The sequence below is a fragment of the Chiroxiphia lanceolata genome, chromosome Z, assembly GCF_009829145.1.
Source record: "Chiroxiphia lanceolata isolate bChiLan1 chromosome Z, bChiLan1.pri, whole genome shotgun sequence".
Lineage (NCBI taxonomy): Eukaryota > Metazoa > Chordata > Aves > Passeriformes > Pipridae > Chiroxiphia > Chiroxiphia lanceolata.
In genome coordinates, this window is record NC_045671.1 from 30,764,880 (window position 1) to 30,786,162 (window position 21,283).

The window sequence follows — 21,283 nt, forward strand, 5'->3', positions numbered from 1 at the left end:
CTCAACCACAGCTGAGATTTCAGATGTTCCTATTGGTTACAGTATTCTACTGTCCCCCAAAAAGTGAATTTAAACATGAAGTTGGTGCATTTTTTTTTAATCCAGGTCCCAGATCAACTATCTTAAGATTAGAATTCTCAGAGTACTTTTTTGATAAGGTCAGTAAGAGGGAAAATATTTATCTGTGTCTCCAAGTTTTTGTCTCATGTGCTGGTACACTCAGTCTTAAGTAAATCTATTTCCATGTTTGATAGCTGAGAAGAATGTCAGCAATAAGACTGCTCGCAGGTGCCTTCCAGCACCAGTTTTCCCAGTTGCTGATTGGATCACTTATATCCTTCTGATTCTCTTTGATCTTTTAAAATCAGATTTTTCTGAACTGAAATGAATATGTTTTTTTGACTTAGAACTGAAGGTTTTTTCTTTATTTTTTTAGTTCATCCAAAAACCCCAGAGAAGTTGACTGTTTCTGAAAACAACTCTACAAGCATTCATCTGCGTTGGTTTATAAATGGCAGCTTTGCTGAGATCAGGCTTCTGTGTCAAATTGAAATTAGCAGTGGTCACTCTGAGCAAAAACTAGTAAGTGTTGCTTTTAAGGGATTATTTTTTGGCACAGATGTCAATCTTTTTCACTGAACTAATCACATTTCAAATTCTTTTTTCATGCTAAGAGCTTCATTCTGATAATCTTATTGAATGATTAATGTAGTAATGAGTAGAGGTTCATTTACTAAAATCAGAAAACTTCCTGTTCATCTCTGTTGTTGCCTGGTTTCTCTCTTTCTCTTTCTTTCTTTTTTTTTGGTTTTTTTTAAGGTTTTTTTGGTAATTTTTTGTTTGTTTTTTGTTTTGTTTTAAACCGTTTAGAACAAAGTCAAATTACACACCATGTTATTTGGTACTTGGAGACTGTGCACAGTGCTTTATGCTAATTCTTTAGGTAACAGTCCTTGTGCTTTGTCCTTCCAGGTGCAAACTTTACATTAACTATTAATACACAGCTGTTCCAGGATGCACTGCTGCCTTGAAGACTTCCATGGTGGTTGTTTCAGATCTTGTAGTCTGCAGCTGAATTTCTCTTTTCTTTTCTTTCCCCTCGGAGAATAGTTCATTTGTTTACTGTCAGCAGTTGACATGCATGTGGCCATAACAGGCAGCTGCTAAACCTGCTTGTATGTCGGTGATGTAGAGACAGGATAGGGAAGGATTTTCCCACTGGATGTATCAGTAGGTAGTCTCCCAGGTGGTATTTGTGGGCCGGGTTCAGATTTTCAGCCGTTCAGGCTCCCAGCTGCTGCCCAGCTTGGTGCTCTGTATCACTGACTGGAGCTGCATATTTACTCTGCTGACTGTCAGAGGAGCTTAGGATACTAATTTAGACACCAGCATCAGACACTGACTGTAGGTGGTGGGAATATATCCTCTTCTTAACAGCTTAACTTAGTGTGGTGTGATCTGTGTCACTGGGGAAGCCTAATGACAGCTGCATGTTCAGTTGGCTTGAGATTTACCCCCAATTTCTTTGTGCATTCAGATCTCTGAGCATTTTGGGTAGGCACATGCTGAATTGTCAGGTCTTGCTGCACCGAGTCTGAATTTGTAATTTTAGCACATTAACCTCAGAGGCTGTTTTTTACAGTGCTTGTTTGATTTTTAGCAGAGTTCTATTACCCTCTTTATTTAGTTGCTAGTTGGGCACAGTGGTTGGGCACAGCCTTGAATAACTTAGGTCAAGCCACAGAAATTATACAGCTTAGACTGAAGATAATCATTATGTACATGCCTCTAAAATAATAGGGTAGTAGTTAATGCATGCTCTGTAAGACTATTTTTAAAATACTTTCAAAGCTCTTAATGAGTGTGTAATCCTTAAGCTTTTATATTTTCTCTGTAATGACATGTGTTAACTAATACCAGAGATAAAGTACTGCAAAGGAACTCATAGGTATTTTTGGAATACAAAGCTCAAAGCCTGGGGCACGCACTCATTTGTGAACTCTGCTAGCAAAGCAGTCGTCTGGGGCAGTGGGAGATAGTCAGGTCTTACACTTCCACAGAAGTTTGATTCCTGGCACCTGTATCAGAGCCCACAGCTACAGATATTTTGTAATGCAGCAAAGAGCTCCCTAGAAGCTTTTAGAGCTTGTTACGTTGTCGCTGGTTGCTTAATAAAAAAACTCCAGGAGTTCTCCCTAACAAACAAAAGTAGCTGTGAAATTTTTATGGAGTTTTACATGGCATTTTGAGGATGTTTTCAGAAGCTTTTCCATCCGTATGAGAGATTGTTGGCTTTTCCAGTATTTTTGAAGTTGTCATTTGGCTTTAGAAGTGCACAATTAGTTGCATCTTAAAGTCACTTGGAATCCAGTTTTTGGCAGCTGTGGTGCACATGTGTTATAATTAGATTCAGTAAAAAATATTCCCAGGCTTAGGATTTCCTTAAGTAATCATGCAACTGAAATGCTTCCTAGATTCACATCATTTTAAGAATAATAGGGGAGACTAGTCCTCTCATAAGAGCTGTGAACTGAGGTCAACTAGGTTAGATTTGGATACTATCTTTTGAAGGAAAAATGGAGGAAGCAAACTATATGATAAACATCTTGCTCTAACAAGCTGTCTTTAGTGTACTTCTGTGCATGTCTCTTAGGAAAAAAGCCTCTGTGCTGACAGTCTGATGTGCATGTGCTCAGGGGAAGTGCAGGTTCTGAATACCAGAGGTGAAATCCTGGCCTGCCTCATGTGAGCAGTTTTGCTGCATATAGGAGAGCAGGGGACTGGATGGGATAGATCGGAAGCAACAGCCTGCTACTGTGTGCAGAGCTCCTCCTGTTGAAGGCTCATCAGTGTTCCCTCTCCTTTTCATGCTTTACAACTCAAAGGTGCTACCTACTGTCATATTTCAATTTCTGTGCTATATATGACTTTATTTGGGTGGACCTCTGAAAATTTTTCCTTTGTTTAGGGTGACTGCATAGGAAATATTTTTCTTTTTCATTATTTTCTTCATAGGGCTTGACTGCAGCTTTCACACTGTGAGCATTCTTGGGGAAAAATATCAGCTTTTTAGGTGCTGACTTGCAGCATAATCTAGGAGGAAAAAAATATATCATGTCAATTTCTGTAAATTTTTAACAGCACAATATCTCCATGCCTGGTGGGAAATCCTCAACTTACGCAGCTCATCTGAATGCATTGCACCCATATACCAAATACCAGCTCAGGGTGCGCTGTTCAGCTGCTGACCATTTCTGGAGGTGGAGTGATTGGAGCCGGGTAGAGGAGTACACAACATCAGAAGCCCGTAAGTTTATCTGACTCTTTGATGAGAAAATGTTGGACTTGTGAGGCCATATATTTTAAAATTAGTCGTCTAAAAACCTAACTTTTCAATAGATGGTAAATTGTCTACTGTGCAACTTGGGAAAATAAACTACCACTCTTATGTTTTTCTAAGCTCCTGCAAGAGGACCAGACATCTGGAGAGAGAGAAGTCCTTCTGGAGAAAGTCTAAAAATCTTCTGGAAGGTAGATAGGACACTTGAACTTTTAAATATTATGTATATTATTTAAAATATTATGTAATGTAACTGTATAAAAAATATTTTCTTACACATTTATAAATAAGTGAACTGTATAGTCAGTAAACCAGACTGCTTTTCTTAGCCTTTTTTTTTGGAACCATCCATTGAGACAAATATTTTTCCCCAAATGAAAATATTATTGAAATTTTATAATTTAAACATTGCATTGAGAAGCATTTCACAGGAAGAATTAAACTTTTTATGCATCCCAGTTGAAAAGTAAAAACTTGGAAACTTATATGCTAATTCTTACTTGCATGACTTTTTTGGCTCATACTCTTATACAGACATCAGACTAGATCTGGAACATTAAATTCATATTTTCCTGTGTCTTCTTTTCTATATTGCATTTTGGTTTTAATGTTTTTTCTTTGTCTGTTCATAGCCCTTACCCCTTTCTGAAGCCAATGGGAGAATAATGTCTCATGAAGTGTCCTGCTACCTGCTAGAGACACCACTGGAGCATAAAGTAGTCACTGAACCCACAAACAGCACAGAGATAAAACTTGGAAAAAATGACTGTGTAATTAGCGTTGTAGCCAAAAACGAAGCAGGCTCGTCTCCTCCTTCAAGGATAACAAGCGTGGAACTTCCAAGTGGTGAGTGCTCCCAGCCATGAGTTAAACACCTTCAAAGCCAGAACAATTTTGTTGATTGAAAAATAATGCTTTGTTTGTTTGTGCTTATTTCCCCACCCAAATCTACTGGGTAGGGGAAAAAAATACTTTTCTTTCAGTGTAGTGTCTTGCCAATGAATTGTACTCTCTGCATAAAGGAAGGGTGATAGTGTGCACTCTTTGCAGCTATTTGCACTTTCTGGAGACCTCCCAGGAGCAAAATGAATGAGACTTCAAAGCATTGGTGTGGATATTTAGGGAGCTGAGTTTATTTCTGTGTGTTCTTTTTGAGACACTGAGAAGTGTTACATGCTAAAGAGAATCAGAATAAAGTTTTGGGGGTGTTGTGTGCCTTTTTGAGGCGAGAATTGTCAGTTCAATGCCTGTGAGCTCTGCAGGAGAATATTAATTGGGCTGGTTGGTAAAGTGTTGGCATCCTTGTGCTAGGCAGACAGTGTTTGAAAAGGAGGTAGGGCTTTAGCTTCCCAATTAAAGCACTGCTGCTCTTGCTGAGGGTTTTTGTAAAGGGAAATAGCTGAGCCAGATAATAAATTTCTGCTCATAACACTGAACCTGGGGAGAAGATAATATTGCACAAGGTTGTTGAGAGTCCATGTTTCCCTGGCTGCCAGGAAGAGTATAATCTCCCAAAGCCCAAACCTCTACCTCCAGATCTGGCTGATACTCTGCAGAGGGGACAGATTTACACAGCAAGGCCTCTCTGTGCTTGTTTGCCAGGAGCATGCATGGATGTGCTTCTCCTTGCCCACCTCATCTTCATGGCTGAGCTTCGCAAACGAAGATTTAGGAAGGCTCTACCCATGTTTGTTACAGGCACGCTGGTGGCTTATGAGGTCAATACGAGATAGACATATCCGATTGCAAAAGGCACAGCAGAAAGACTCCTTAGGTGGTGTATTCAGCAAGACGTGATTCTTTCTGCATTGTCTTTTCTCCTCAAGAGTGATCCTGCGTGCTTTCTCAAAAGCATCAGCAGCGTTATAGATGGTGTGTCTCCAGGCCTCCCGATTGGAGGCCAGAGTAGACCAGTTATGATGATCAATGTGGCCGAGGCTGAGATGTTGTTTCAGGGAGTCCTTGTATCTTTTCTTTGGGGCTCCTCTCTTGTGGCAGCCAGCGGCAAGTTCACCATAAAACAAGATCTTAGGGAGGCGGTGGTCCTTCATCCTTGAGACGTGCCCTGCCCATCGCAGCTGTGTTCTCAGCAACGTGGCCTCAATACTTGTGACTGCTGCTTGTTCTAGAACAGATGTATTGGTCAAATAATCTGACCAGTGGATGTTTAGGATTGTACGGAGGCAGCGTTGATGGAAGCGTTCTAGGAGACGCAGGTGGTGGTGGTAGACAACCCGTGCTTCGGAACCATATAAGAGAGTAGACAGCACAATGGCTTTGTAAACACTGATCTTGGTGCTTTTCTTCAAGTGTTTATTATACCATACTCTTTTATGGAGTTTTCCAAAAGCATTATATGCCTTTGCTAACCTGTTGTCTATCTCCCCATCAATCTTACCATCTGAGGAGATGAGGCTACCTAGGTAGGTAAACTGCTGGACTGATTTAAGCTCTGACTGGCCAATGGTGATATGGGGATGATGGAAGGCTTCCTGAGGTGCAGGTTGATAGAGAACTTCTGTCTTCTTTAAGCTGACTTCCAGCCCAAAGAGCTCAGCAGTGTCTGCAAAGCAGGATGTTAAACACTGCAGAGCTGCTTATGTGTGTGCAACAAGGGCAGTGTCATCAGCATAAAGCAGCTCCCAGACAAGGTGGTTTAAGGTCTTAGTGTGGGCCTTCAGTCATCTTAGATTGAAAAGGCTTTCATCAGTATGGTATCGAATGTAGATACTGTCCTGATCCTTGAGGTCTGCTGTGGCCCTTTGGAGCATCATGCTGAAAAAGATTGTGAAAAGGCTTGGAGCAAGAATGCAGCCTTGTTTCACACCATTCTTTATTAGAAAGGACTCAGAAAGTGTGTTGCCATATCTGACTTGGCTGTGCTGATCCTCATGAAGTGAGATGATCATTTTAAGGAATTTAGGGGGACAACCTAAACGTTCCAAAATCTGCCACAGACCTTTTCTACTCACAGTATTGAAAGCCTTGGTGAGGTCAACAAAGGTTACATAGAGACCTTTGTTCTGTTCCCTACACTTCTCTTGTAGTTGTCTGAGGACAAATACCATGTCTGTGGTACTCCTGTTGGCTCTGAAACCACACTGGCTTTCAGGAAGAATTCCTTCTGCAATAGCAGGTATTAGTCTGTTCAAGAGTATTCTTGCCAGGATTTTGCCAGCAATGGAGAACAGAGTAATACCACGGCAATTTGAGCAATCTGATTTAATTCCTTTCTTCTTATACAAAGTGATGATGACTGCATCTCGAAGGTCTGATGGTAGCTCGCCTAGTTCCCAACAGCGCACCACAAACTCATGAAATTTGGCATGGAGTGCAAGGCCCCCACGTTTCCAGACTTCAGGTGGAATTCCATCAACCCCACCTGCCTTGCCGATTTTCACCTACTGTATGGCCTTGAGGGTTTCTCCTAAAGTGGGGGCAGTATCCAATTCATATTTCTCCGGTTGTTGTGTGATGGACTGAATTGCTGAGTCTTGGACTACACGGTTGGTACTGAAAAGAGTCTGAAAGTGTTCAGACCATCAATTCAGAATGGAGGTTTTATCTGTTAAAAGCGTTTGACCATCAGCGCTGAGTAGAGGGCTTTGGACCTGGTACGTAGGCCCGTATGCTGTTTTCAAGGCCTCATAGAATCCTCCGTGATCACCCGTGTCTGAGCATAATTGAGTTTTTTCAGCTAGATCAGTCTACCACTTGTTCTGGATGTCACGGAGTTTCTGTTGGAGCTTGCTGCATGCAAGACGAAAGGCCGTTTTTCTTGTGTGACAGGATGGCAGTGCAAGGTGTGCTTGGTGGGTGGTTCTCTTCTTCCTCAACAAATCCTGGATTTCTTGATTGTTTTCATCAAACCAGTCCTTGTTCTTCTTGAGGGAGAACCATAAGGATTCTTCAGAGAATTGCAGGATGCTGTTTTTAATATGGTACCAGATTGTTTCAGGAGAGGAATCTGCAGAGTCTGTGGAATGGTTTTTGAGCCTAGTTTGAAGATTTGCCTGGAATCTGTCTCTTACTGTGGCTGATTGGAGATTGTTAACTTGGAGTCTTCTCCTTGGGATGCTGCCCCTTTTAGGCTTGAATTTGAGATTGAAGTTGAGTTTACAGCGCACAAGCCAATGGTCTGTTTGGCATTCGGTGCTGGGCATCCCACGGGTATGGTGGACATCGCTAACATCTCTCCGTCGCACCAAGACATAATCGATGAGGTGCCAATGCTTAGATCTGGGGTGCATCCAGGTTGTCTTCAGACTATCTTTCTGCTGAAAGATAGTATTAGTGATGGTGAGCTGTTGCTCTGCACAGAATTCTAGCAGAACTCAACCATTATCGTTGCAGTTTCCAACACCATGCTTGCCTAATACTCCTTTCCATGCTTCAGAATTCTTACCTACTCTGGCGTTGAAATCACCAAGGATAATGATCTTATCATCTGCAGGAACCTTTTGGGTAAGGCGGTGCAGGTCAGTGTAGAATTTATCTTTTTCAGCAGGGTCAGCTTGGAGAGTTGGGGCATATATACTAAAGAGGACAGCGTGTTGCTTGTTGTTTAGTGGAAGGTGTAGGGAGATAATGCGGTCAGAGTGACCTGTCGGCAGATTTTCGAGTTTAGGAACAATAGAGTTTTTGATCACGAAGCCGACTCCTGAGAGATGCTTTTCGGTTCTGGGCTTGCCTGACCAAAAGAGTGTGTAACCGGCACCATGTTCTCTGAGGCTGCCTTCTTCTTGAAGGCAAACTTCACTGAGAGCGGCAATGTTTATGTTGAGACGAGCCAGTTCATGGGCAATTAGGGCAGAACGTCGCTCAGGATGTCCGCTGTCCGCAGAATCGAGCATGGTTCTGATGTTCCAACATGCTAGAGTTAATTTAGGTACACCTTTGGAGGCAGGTGCATGCCTTTGTCTTTTGCTCTTTGTGCGACTGCATTAGAAGAAGCTGCCCGTTGGCCTGCAGTTAACCAACTGGGTGAAGGTGGAGATGAGCTTTGTTTAGGCCACCTTTTCCAGGCCCCTCGCCGAGTGGAGCAGGCAGTGCTGTCCTTGAAAAGGCTACTGTGTTGTTCCGGGTGCTGCCCCAAGAGACTGTCATCTCCGGTCAGTCTCAAATGACCAATATCCTGAACCGCCTGCATGCAGGGTTGGGTCTGCAGCTTCCAGTGCACCTTTCACCTGCCATTTCGACCCTCGCCTGTTGCTACAGGGCTTTTTGCACGTGGATAAAGCCTTCAAGCCTGCGCATCTCACCTTTTGGGTGAGATGCAGTATGCGCAGAACTGAACCCACCCTTTAATCCTAAGGTTCATCTGCCAGGGCCAAGCAAGCTTGGACGGTGGCAGTGAGATCGTCAGGATGTAGGTTTGATTAGAGTGTCCTTCCCCTAGGATGACTACCAGAAGGCTAACGAGCTCATCCTGCCCAAGAATATATTAAATCTGGCCCTACGGTTTTGACCTGTCTGGCATGGGCAACCCTACCGAAGGCATGTACCATCGCCAGCATAGCTCGCAACCGCATAGGGGTACACAGGCTACGTTCCTGCTAGAACGATTTGGGCGAGTCTTTCATTTCCTACTTTCCTGTCACCTATCTATAAACAATCTGAAGGAGATACCCAGGAACAACCCTTTGTCCTGTCCACCATTCCAGGATGTAACAGAGCAAAGCAAATATATCCAGAACATACCGAACCTGGGCAGTAGCCACGGGTGAACCAAAAACAAACAAACAAACAAAGCAACCGTTCTGGCCCCAGTACCCATCCAAGGCGGGGGTGCCTTTCAAGGCCCCAGCCTGGCCGGGACCCCCATTATTCCAGAAGAACCCACTATCCACCCTGACATTATCCTTCCCCCACTGTGTTACCACATATCTTCAGGCGCACTGCTCACCTGCAACATTTCATACGGGATTGTCCTGCTCTCCCTCCTGCCATTCGGAGGACCCCCTTGGCCCACTCGACACCCTACCCTAATCTCCCCCCCCCCCCCCAAACCTGGAACAGCAAATCTCTGTGTGCGCCAAAGCTCCCCTCTCCTCTTTCATGGGGGTGCAGTACCCACCAGCAAGGCTCCCCTTCTCTCTCCTTTCTCCTGCCACGGCCGCGCCCAGGGGCTGAACCGCATGGCGCAGGAAGGTCCCGGCAGCCCGTTGCCCACCTAGAGAACAGGTATAACAGCTGCTGTCTTGCAACTGAGTTTCTGATAAAACAGGACCATCTCTCACATGAAGAAAAGGGGTTTGGGTGAGATTCAGAGTGAGATGAAAAAACAATTTTTTTTTCTATGTGAAGGAAAACCATTGTACGAAATGTTTCTTGAGCTTCTCCGAAAAACGAGTCACAGAATCACAGAATGGGTCAGGTTGGAAGAGACCACAATGGGTCAGCGGGTCCAACCTCCCTTCTCAATCAGGGTCATCCCAGAGCACATGGCACAGGATTCTGTCCCTGGTGGTTCTTGAATATCACTAGTGAGGGAGGGAGACTCCACAGCCTCTCTGGGCAGCCTGTAGAGTAAAGAAGGTCTTCATCATATTGAGATGGAACTTCCTGTGCTCCAGTTTCTACCCATTGCCTCTTGTCCTATTGCTTGGCACCACTAGGCAAAGCCTGGCTCCATCCTATTGGCACCCTCTCTTCAGATATTGATAAACATTGATGAAGTCCTCTCTCAGTCTTCTATTCTTGAGTCTGAACAGGCCCAACTCTCTCAGTTTTTCCTTCATAAGAGAGATGCTCCATTTCCTTAATCATCTTCATTGCTCCCACTGTACCTGCTCCAGAACCTCCACATCTTTCTTCTCCTGAGGAGCCCAGAACTGGACATGGCACCAACACCAGTACCTTAGAGTATGTTCTTAGTCTACTTGTTGGAGGGAAAAGTAATTGTATGGGACAGTTGATTGAAAGTGCTTGTAGAGCTCTCCTTCAGCAGTAAAAGAACAAAACCCTGGGAATCAGGGAAGTCTTGTAATAGGTTTGTACTGTGGGATAGCTGATGGCAGCTAGAGGTTTGCATTCGTTTATAGCTTTCACTCAAATATCTGAGGTCCCCTTTGGTGTTACCCAACTTGTACTCATTAAAGATTTGCTCCCAAGTTGGTATAGGAATTATCTGAGTCACTGACTGGAGTCATGAAAGATGACTCATTCACTGAACTGGATGACATTTTTGCCCAAACATCTTTTCTGTCTGCTTCCTGTGTACAGTCTGTAAGTGCTTTTAATGTCCATAAGAGAGCAGTGGCTCTGAAGCTGGAGATCTGCTGAGGTTGTCTGAAAACTGAAAACACAAACAAAGGATATTCTGCCTTAATTAATTTGTCACTGTCTCTGCAAAGTGCTCTGAAGAGAGTCGGGGCATATAATCTGGTTGTTCCAGGCTCTCCTACCACAATAGTACTCTAGTGCTAGTAGGTGGTTTCTCCTAGCCTACTTTGTAGCTATAAATGCATCAAAATGAGCAGTACTGCCCATGGTGAATTTCTAGTCATCCAGCTCAGGAAATGAAATTGAGTGTCGTGTATTTAAGCATTTTTTAGAGCATGTGGTCACAGTCAGTAAAACCTCTTTTCTGTAAATAGGAAAATTAAAGCCAGCTAATTAGAAATATTGTATTTTCCAGCATCGTAGAAGTGTAGTTTCACTGGATACATAGTAGTTTTTTTGGAAAAAATATGGAACCACTTGTGGAGTTGACTTGGTCTTTTAATCATATGTCTTTTTCTTGCCATGAGCAAGCTAGAAAAGGATTGTACACTTAGCTGTATGTTAAGATTATTTAAAAATAGACGTTCTTCAACATTCACAGCATGTCTGTGAGAGTAAAGTTTTCATAGCACTGATTCCTAAAAGCTGTCCTTGCCCTTCAGCCTTCCATAGTTTATAGCTTTAATAAAATGAAATAATAGACTCAATAGGGAGCGTAAATGAGAACACTGAAAAAGGAAAACTAAAACCCTGAGATTGTTTTTGCAGATCTGTCATGGGGCCACTGCTTTTGCGGTGGCCTTTGGAAACCATCCCTTAGCTCTGCAGGGTCCCGGCTGATGGACAGCCATGGAGGGAAGCTGCAGAAATCAGAAGCTGTTCCCAGATCTGATCACTTCAAGGGAAGCTAAACCTTTGGTAATCAGAAACAAGAAAAATAGACAAAAGGCAAAGTTTGCTTGCTTTTGTTTTGTTTTGTCTGTTTGTTCATTTAATTTACCCTTGGTAGACTGAAGCCTCCATAAAGATTGCCAGGGATGTGATTATTGCTGTTGATTCTTGGTGAAAAATGGTTGTCTGTGGTTGAGCAAGTGACAGCAAGACACTCTGAAAGAAACACAAAGCAAACCATTTGATGAAATGACAGCAGGAACTTATAGCTGGAGGCTCCTGCCAAATTGGTGTTAATTCATATTTGAATCTGACATCTGCTGTAAATCCTTATCTTGAAAAAGTGGTTTTTAAGCCAGTCCTGAGTTGCTGCATTTCTCGTCACCATACTTAAGACTGGCTGAGGGATTTGCTGCAGGCTACGTCTGATTTTGAGCACTCCAGAAAGCACAGCTGAGTGCAACACAGTTGCACAGTTGTTGGATTTCACAGTTCATGCTTACCTCTCGTTCTTAGAAATGACTGCCGTTTATAAAGCCATTGTGCTGTGTCTGGAAGGCTTTCTTCATCTTGGCCTATAGACAAGTGTCTGCCCTCTGATTGATTTTTGTGTCACCTTTGTTGCAGACAATATCATAACAGGACAGGCCATGGCAATGGGGAATGGAATTAATGTTTCTTGGGATTCTTACCCCAACATGACCTGTGGCTATGTAGTAAAATGGTGTCATTCGTCTGGGTCTGAACCTTGTAGTGTGGACTGGCAGAAATTTCCTTCAAACACAACAAATGCAGTGATAAAATCTGGTAAGTCAAAAATAATTTCTTACTAGTCTTTCTGGAGAGCCTGAGGAGCGAGTGGAGTGAGAGCAGCACCAATGCTGTTGAAGATTGTTTCATTGCTGCATACTTGTGTAAATAAAATCCTTCTTGGTACTGTGTTTATTTTAATTTTTTTACACAGTCCTGCCAAATCCAAATACCAGTCTTGACTTAACTTTTATCATCCTGTGTTTATTAACTGTTTTGAAATTACCTCTTCTAGCTATACCCAACAATTTCCTAACTCAGCCTAATGCATAATGGTTAATCTAGGGTTTGGGGTTTTATTTGGATTCCAAACATAAACAGTGCTGCTCAGGATGGGGGAAGACTAATCCGTTGTTTTTACATGAGGCAGATTTTTTTAAGTGTGACCTCCATGTGTTGGCTTGCTGTCAACAATTGAAATTTCCTGGAACAGGGCACATTCCAGGTCTCTAGATGCTGGTGGGCAGATCAGGGAAATGAAACTCAGCTGTGGTGGGACTAGGAGGAGCAGAAGAGGAAAGAGAGGACCCATGAAAGATATAGGATTTTTTCTCTGCTGTCTCAAATGGTGTATATTTGCTTTTTAGAAGAGTTTAGTATAAAAGTCTCCATTCAGGAAAACAACTTGGAGCTGTGTACATATGAAAGCTGAGGGGGAGTGAGACCCAGGAGGGTGGGGGCAATATGCTTTTCTGTCTGTAATTACAACACTGTGTCCATGTTGTTTTGTTTTGTGCTATCTAGAGCTTGATTTTTTCAAGCAGTCAATGCCATGTCTGTCCAACGATGCACGGCCCTACTCCTGAGCTTTTCCCTGGAATGGTTCTTGCAGCACATTGTGGGAATTATCAAGCTGCTAGGGCTGGGCTCAAGTGGGCAAATCCACCTCTGTGCTTAATCCAGTCAGGAGAATCTCTCAGGCTGGACCTGGATGCTTACAAAACTCACTTTACTTCTGTATAGTTTCACAGTGGCATCTTGTTTAGGAAAAAATCTTGAAAGTAGTGTACAGCCCTGACTTGAGAAAAGCCCAGAAAGTGGTAAATCATTTACATGTTGTAGCATCAAACACCTGTGTCTTCATCAAACACATGTGAAGCATAATTTTTAAGACTGTTTGTTTTTTAAAGTCAGTTCAGGACTGAAGTTCATTGCTAGAGTGCTTCACTATCACTTTTGAGAGTTATTTCCATATCTTTCATACTGTTGCTCCAATAAGACTGGTTATTTCAAATTGTATTTGTATTTCTGAGGAGGAGGCAGGATCTACATGGTTGCTGTGGGAGGAAAGGAAGGGGATTATTTCTGGTAACTTCAGTTTGTGTTTACCTATGGAAAGAGCAATTTATGCAATTTGAGTAGCTTGTTTTGAATCCTCTTTGTTTAGTACTGAATTTTCTCTGGGAGCCAGATTAGGTTACTGCTTCTAAACCACATCTGATGGCATGGCTTTTGTAGGAATTACAAGTAGAGATGGTATTTATGCCATTACACTTTGTAATTTTTTAATACATATTTATTTAATAGTCATGTGAAACTTAAAAGCATAATTCTTCAGAAGTGAAATATTCTAACAGCAATTTTCTCTTGCAGCTCTGTTTAAACCTGGCGTGAGATACAACTTTTCAGTGTATGGCTGCAAATCCACTGGATATCAGTTGTTGAAAAACATAACTGGCTATATGAAAGAGCTGCGTAAGTGTACTTTATCATTCAGGATCTCTACAGAGTGAATTTAGACTATTTTTAGCTCAGTGTTGGCAGAAGACGATTAAGACCAGAATCACCATGCAGTACTACTGACTTGTGTTTATTCTCTGTGTATAACTGTAATATATTTCTCCAGCCAGTTCCAAGCATGCAATAACCCCATGTTCTCCAGCTTGTGTGGTGGCACAGAGGTTCACTCTGAAGACAGTGGTCTTCACAATTGGAGGCACAGGCATAATTTGAAACACATGGCTGACATCACTTCTGCAGGAGAGGAGGCAACTTCTTTGATTCATCAAGTCAAAGTAAACTTCTGAGCACATTTGGTACAGCTCAGCAAATATAAAAAGTGTCCATAACATTTCTGTTTGAAAACGCTTCTTAGACCAAAACTAGAACTCAGAGCACAAGCCGCTTTGGGAATTGTGCTTGTATTCTGTCCCATACCAATCCTGTCTGGGTAACTGGGGTTTGACCCAGGGCTGAACTTTGCTGGTCTGGAGATACATCAGTGTCTGAATGCTTTCTGTTCCCAGGTGTCTGAACATGACTTTATCCTTTAAGACCACAGCTGTATTGTATTGTATTGTAACTACAACACCCATTTTGCTTTGAAGTTTAATGTGTGATCTGCTAGAATAGTTTGCCTGGAAAACTGAATTGCTGACTTAATCTGAGCCCTTGGAAAGGCAGTTGTTTATTTCATTGCTAAGGTTGAAGGTGAGGTTAAGGCAATATTTCCAGAAACTCAACTTTCAATCATTTGTATATCTGTAAAAATTCTGAACAGTTTCCCAGAAGAGTTTTCCATATCTATTCTGACCAGATCAGGAGTTTTCAAGGTATAAAGAGTTTGGGGGACTAAAAATGCGTTGAACATGCAGAAGAAACTTATTAGGAACTGAGAATGTATTCACCTTGCATAAGAGCACAGATTCGTTGTAAAACTTCAGATTTGCTTTTGGACAGATAACCAAGAGAAAAATGGATGCATTCTTAAACATGATTTTAGCATTGGTAGATCAAAGCCAAGTGTCAGACTTAAGTCTTGGTGCATGTGACCTTTCAGTAGGCTTCAGTTATTGGAATAAGGACTTGCAAAGACTGCTAAGAGTAGCTCTTTTAAGCTAAGATAGGTTTCCATGATAGGAATGTGGAGTTTGTTTAATTTTAGGAAAAGCTATGAAGTTAGAGTTAAAGCCTTTAAAAGCTAAGTAATTTGTATCCTCTGAATGTTTATAGAATCTTTCAGGGCTTGTTGCAGGAAGAATGGTATTTACATGTATGAGTCTGTAAGAAGGCTGACTGAAGAGAAATTTTTATTTCAGCGTCTGTTAGTAGATAATACTGGAGTAAATAATAACAATGAGACCAAGGTAGTTGGACTTCTGTAGTATTACCTACTAAGTCTTTTCACATGTTCTTAACAGCGAGGGAAAAAGTGTTGAGGAAAAGGTTGGAAATGATAACCCTGAAATAAAACTGAATAAACACTTACATGGTTTCAGCGTTTAATGTTAAGGTGATTTCTTACTAGTTTCTTTCTTCATAATTCTCCCTACAGCTCCAAAAAGTGCACCAAATTTTACTGTCGAAGAAACTTCTTCAGATTCTATATTGGTAAGATGGGAAGATATTCCTATTGAAGAATGCCGAGGGTTTTTAAAAGGATATCTTCTTTCCTTTGCAAAAGGTGAAAAAGATACTTTAAAGCCTAGACTTTCAGAATCAGGTAAATGGATTGTATAGATTACAACTTCCTTACTTATTCTGTCTTCCTTTTTTTCTTTTTTTTTCTTTTTTTTTTTTTAAATAATTTCACTTTAATAAAAAAGATGCTTTAATAATAATTCACTTGCATTACTCATTGGCATAACTGGCCCCTGATATGTGACAAAGGCATTTAAAATAATCAGCTCCTTGTGTGGTTAGCACGGTTGTTTTTCAATATAAAGCAAAAGTTGGAGAAAACCCTGGCTCAGTCAGGCCATAAAGTTGTGCAGTGACTAAGCAGCAATGTGTCACACTGTCCTGTGCACAGATACCCTGAGTAGATGAGACAGGGGGAGGTTACATGGCTGTATTTAATAGGGTATATTCTTTCAGTGCCCATCTTGTACAGAACTGAAGCCTGACTCAGACTGACATAAGAGGACAAGCAGGAGTGTATGGAAATGAGGTCACTCTGCAGTGGCAACACCACACTCCTGTGCTGTTTGGTGCTGTATAAGCAAGCACCATTGATAGGTTTCTTTATTTCAGTTTTCCTTTACACAGACTGTTCTTCAGGTTTCATATGCTGGCTTCAAGAAAGTTTTGCTAAAGCTCAGGCTGTCTTTGTGAATCCTTTCTTACACAATTATACTTTTCTTACTGCTTCCAAAAAAACAGGGAATCCAGAACTTAAAGTTAACAACATCACTAACTTAACACAGAAGTCTATGAAAATACTTGATCTTCAAGGCAAAACAAGTTACCAGCTGGAGCTACAAGCCTACACTGCTGGTGGGTTGAGCCCTCCAAACAGCCTCTATGTGGTGACAAAGGAGGACTGTAAGTTGATTATCCCTGTTCATTAATAGTCTTAAGTACAGGAGCTGTACAGTGTATATAAAGCTGAGCTTATTTTGTTGGATTTTTTCTGGTCTCTCTAGGTAGTTTGAGCCTATAGTCTGATTTTTCTTTTATTTAGTTGGTTATTTATAAATACAAAAATTGATACAGTTCAGGGTGAGGGAAAGATCCTTTCTTATTGCAACTACTTTGTATTTCATGGTATCGTATGCAAGAAAAATAACTTCTAAGCTACTACTAAATATAGTGAAGTCTGAGCTTAGTCTTCTCAAGCAGCTAGTTGTTTTTGTCAGGTTTCCCATGATGAATATATGCTAATAGATGGTGGGAAGAAAGACACTGTGGAAATATTTATCAGTTTCAGAATTGTAAACAGATGCATCTCTGCTTTGAATTCAGTTTTATTGATCCCCTGACAGAAACAAACACAAAAAAGCAATTTAAAAAAAAAGAGATTGACTTTGGGGGATGAGAGAAAAAAAAAAGTATTTCTAATGAAAGACACTGTGGTGCAACTGAAATACATGAAAAATCAAATTTGGGACACTTAATATCAACGGAGGAAGGCAGGGGGAATGTGTTGGAGCTAAAACCTGGGGATTAGAAGCCTTGTAAACCATATAAGAGACAGTGCAGTTAGTGCAATGAGTTGTTGGCCTATACGAGCCATTACCAAAGGCTTGGCCAGCTCAGGTAGCATGAAAGTGCAATTCCAGTGCTTAGTGAGAATAGAATCACAGTGGGATTGGTGTTGTGCAGCACATGAAGCCTTTTGCAATTAAGCTATCAGATAGAAGTATCTGCTGATTCCTGTAGTTGTCACTGAATCAGCTCTGTTTATTGGGTGGACTTTTGCCCTTCCAGCCCAGAGGAAGGGTAGTGATATAGGTCACACTTCGCAGGCCACTGTTACATGAGTTTGATGAAATGGTCTTTAATCACCGTGGATATTGCAAAAGGCCTAAAACTTGCTGATAACTTTGGATATATATTTACTGTCCTTCCCTTTTTTATCCCCCAGCTGTAGGATTAATCATTGCAATTCTCATCCCTGTGGCAGTGGTGGTGCTGCTAGGAGTGGTGGCCAGCATCTTCTGCTACCGAAAGAGGGAATGGTGAGTGCCTGCATTCAGTTCTCATCTTTTCCTGGAAGTGTTGGTTTCAGTGCTAGGGTATTCCACCATTGTAGTCATTCTTTGTTGTCTCTAAGTACCCAAAGATGTCAGTGGGCTATGTTCAAAGTTGGATGGCAAAAAGACCTTGTAGAAGGAGACACATTAGAGAGAGGTCAGAGTGAGGAATGCAAAAAGGTTTTTCAGGAGCCTGTCTCCCAGTGAGCACTGTTTATAAATGGTTCCCAGATGGAAATAAACTGGCAACATACTGTAATTTGTGCCATCCACAAACACTCAGGTAGACATCCCATCTTTGACTTTTAGTAAATGTGACATATCAAGTTCCATACTTAAAAAAAAAAAAAGAAAGTTGCTGGGTTTTCCATTATGCTCAGGGAAAGTTCAATGCACTAAATCTTTGCACCAGATGTCTTCAGTATTCTGAATTAAAGAGAAACGTCCTGACTCCTTTTGTGTATTTGCAATCTGTTTCAAGCCTTGCTAATTTATAGAAGTTTATTCTTTCATCTTTAAAGGATTAAAGAAACATTTTATCCAGAGATCCCGAATCCTGAAAACAGTAAGGCACTGCAGTTTCAGAGGAACATCTGCGAGGTAACTCTAATTTTAAATCTAGTATTTTAAACTTCTGAAAGATATTGCAAGTTAAAGAATTCTTTTGCAAACCTTGACTCATCTGTTCCAATTGCAGAAAAAACCCTGTGGCAGGGGGAAACAAACCAGTTTACTGAGTAACTTCAGTCAGGCTGTTGTTAGTGTAGTTATTTGTAATGTTTGCACTAGGAAAGGACTGCTGCATTTCTGTTTTCCTGAACTAATGAGAAGTGTCAGTACGTGATAACGATGTGGGAGTAACACACCAGTCTTTGTGACAGTGTTAGCAGAAGTAGAAAGTATGGGGATGTGTATATGCCCTATCCTAACCTCCTGGTAATTACAGGAGATGGAAGTGGGCATTTAAACAGCCTTCTGGAATCGGTTATACAAAGCTGAGATTTGAGGAAAGAGTTCTCAAACACTTACTGCAAGATCTCAAGTCTCTTTAGTTTGTGTGAAATACTTTTAACATTAACATGAATATATGAAGAGCCAAAAAATCATAACCAGTTTTTGTGGTTATAGTGTATTAATGGCTGTGGGATAAGTACAGACCACAAGTGACATACTGGTGTAATTTGGGCAAGTTGTTGCTTTCATGTTTTCCAGATTTTTTAGCTAAGTCTCTCCCCCTTCTCCTTTTTCTCACTTCAGGGGAATAAGACACTTAAAACACTGGAAATGAACCCATGCACCCCCAATAGTGTTGAAGTGGTGGAAACACAGTCTACAGCTCCCAAGATTGAAGACACGGAGATGATGTCCCCAGCAGCAGACACCACCGTGCCTGAAGATGGCTCTGACTCAGAAATGGAGAACCATGTTGTTGTGTCCTACTGCCCCCCTATCATTGAGGAGGAGATCTCAAATCCCCCTACAGATGAACCTGGGGGGTCATCTCAGGTGGTTTACATTGACATCCAATCCATGTATCAGCCTCAAATTAAATCAGAGGAGGAGCCAGAAATAGACGTAGTGACTACAGCAGGCTATAAGCCACAAATGCAGCTGTCCGTCAGTGCTATGAATACAGAGAGTCGCTCACCTGTGGAGGAAGAATTGGATAAAACTGCAGGTTACAGACCTCAAGCAAACACAAATGCCTGGAACATGGACACTCCGGACTCTCCTGGATCAGTTGAAAGCAACAATGAAAATGCATCCTTTGGGAGCCCATGCTCCATTAATTCCCGACAGTTTCTTCTTCCCCCAAAGGATGATGAAGACTCTCCTAAACCCATTAACATAGGGTGGTCCTTCACACATTTTTTTCAGAACAAACCAAATGATTAACAGTGAGTCCTTGTTGCTCCTGAACCTGCCTTCTAAATAAGCTTTTATTCCCAATGTTGTAAAGAAAGCAAGAAGAAAAGTGCAAAAAGCATGAATTATTCTTGGAGACAGTCAGCAGAAGTTCTAGTGAGCTGAACGTTACCATGTTTGAGTTAGTGAAAGTGTTAATATTCCATTGTAATAGAGGCCAAAAGGCAAAAATTATAGCAATTTAGTTATTACTCTAGTAAAATATATTGGATATACTGGGTACTGAGTTTAGAGCCCCTATAATAATAGTCAAAGAACTCTGCCTACCTTCACATAGTGCTCCAAGATTAACATAGTCTCATGCAACGTATAACTTGGAAAGATTGCTTTGCTTTGTCGTAGTTGTTCTCAACCATGCAGACTCAAATGATGCAGCCCCAACAGGTTTCCTTACTGAAGGTTTCATTTGTCACAAATGTCAGCCTAATACACGGAAACAATGTGGTTGGAAACTGTTGAGATCTTTTACCTAGTTATAAACTAAGAGCAAATGAGAGTGCTATTTTTTCCTTCTCTCATATGGAGGGTTATTGTCACTGTTTAACACTTCTGAAGCAATGACCATTCAGACCTGTTGATTTTTAACCAGACACTAGTTTCTGTACCTACTGTACAATGTTTATTCAGTGTTTGACTCAGGGGTACAAACTTGGGGGAAAAAAGTGTAACACTGATTGAAACCTCAATAAGAACTGCATAAAGTTTAAAACTTTACTTTTTTTTTTTTTAACTTAGAATGCTCTATATTTTTTCTGTCCTTTGGTTAAGGAGTTAATCTTTCCTAAGGTATTGCACTAATGCATTTTGTATTTAATAGCTTCTGCTCCAGACTTCCTGCTTCAAAGTGGTACAGTACTCCATTCACCCTTAGTGTCCAGCAGTCTTTGCACTATGCGGTAATTTAAGCCATGAGGAAATCTCTGTCTGCTCACATTAGCTGTCCAAGTAGTTTGGCATGTGAAATTACAGGTAGTAGTACTAGCTCCTTGAGAAGAAATTGCTCTTTGGATGGTCTTTACTGTATTAGCTTTGTATTACCTGCTGCCTGGCTGATCTCAAGTGTCTACCCCACAGGACCTTCTATACAAATCCTACCTGGGACTACAAGGTAGGATTTCTCTAGTGGCAGGGAGAAACCCAAGGAGGTTTTAGTGTGGCTATTTCTACCTCTCCTTTACCAGATATGCGATGCAAAGAAAGCTTAAATTATGTACATTTTTGTGCTTAAAGGAGTGTTCAGAACAATCATCTTTTAACATGCTTGTTTTCACTTATGCATCTCTAGACGGCTGTAACTGTAATATTTCACTGTGTAAACTTCAGACTGTGGCATACATGGATTTCACTAGCGTACAGGAGAAACTTTCTAACTTACCTGTTTGTTACTGTAAAACACAGTGGTGAGGTGTCAGATGTTAAACAGCTTGATCAAAAACGGTCTCCATAAACCTAACCATTTTTTTTTTTAGACCTCCATTTCGTTAGTTACTTTGTGAGTAATTGCAGCAATGGATGGTGCAGTTTCAACTGTTGGCATGTCTCTGCCTTCTCTGTAGAATGAAAATACAAAGGTATTTCAAAACTGACAAAAACGCACAACACTAAATAGTATCCAAGTCATCATCAGTAACAACTGCTTGTGTGTGCCTTCTGGAAGAGTGAACTGTGAAGAAGTGAA

The 21,283-nt window shown here is 41.3% G+C and overlaps 1 protein-coding gene across 7 annotated transcripts in view; it reads left to right on the top strand.

Moving 5' to 3' along the window:
- LIFR (LIF receptor subunit alpha) overlaps nt 1-21,164 on the top strand; it is a 53,737-nt gene extending 32,573 nt beyond the window's left edge. For all 7 annotated transcript variants that reach the window (XM_032675006.1, XM_032675003.1, XM_032675002.1 and 4 more), the window contains 11 exons: nt 437-582; nt 3,142-3,307; nt 3,461-3,531; nt 3,973-4,186; nt 12,083-12,262; nt 13,859-13,960; nt 15,540-15,707; nt 16,367-16,528; nt 17,571-17,664; nt 18,201-18,279; nt 18,937-21,164. In XM_032675006.1, coding sequence (XP_032530897.1) covers nt 437-582; nt 3,142-3,307; nt 3,461-3,531; nt 3,973-4,186; nt 12,083-12,262; nt 13,859-13,960; nt 15,540-15,707; nt 16,367-16,528; nt 17,571-17,664; nt 18,201-18,279; nt 18,937-19,575 — 2,021 coding nt within the window. In that variant the 3' untranslated portion in view covers nt 19,576-21,164. The remainder of the gene's footprint in view (nt 1-436; nt 583-3,141; nt 3,308-3,460; nt 3,532-3,972; nt 4,187-12,082; nt 12,263-13,858; nt 13,961-15,539; nt 15,708-16,366; nt 16,529-17,570; nt 17,665-18,200; nt 18,280-18,936) is intronic.
- The last annotated feature ends 119 nt before the right edge of the window (nt 21,165-21,283 follow it).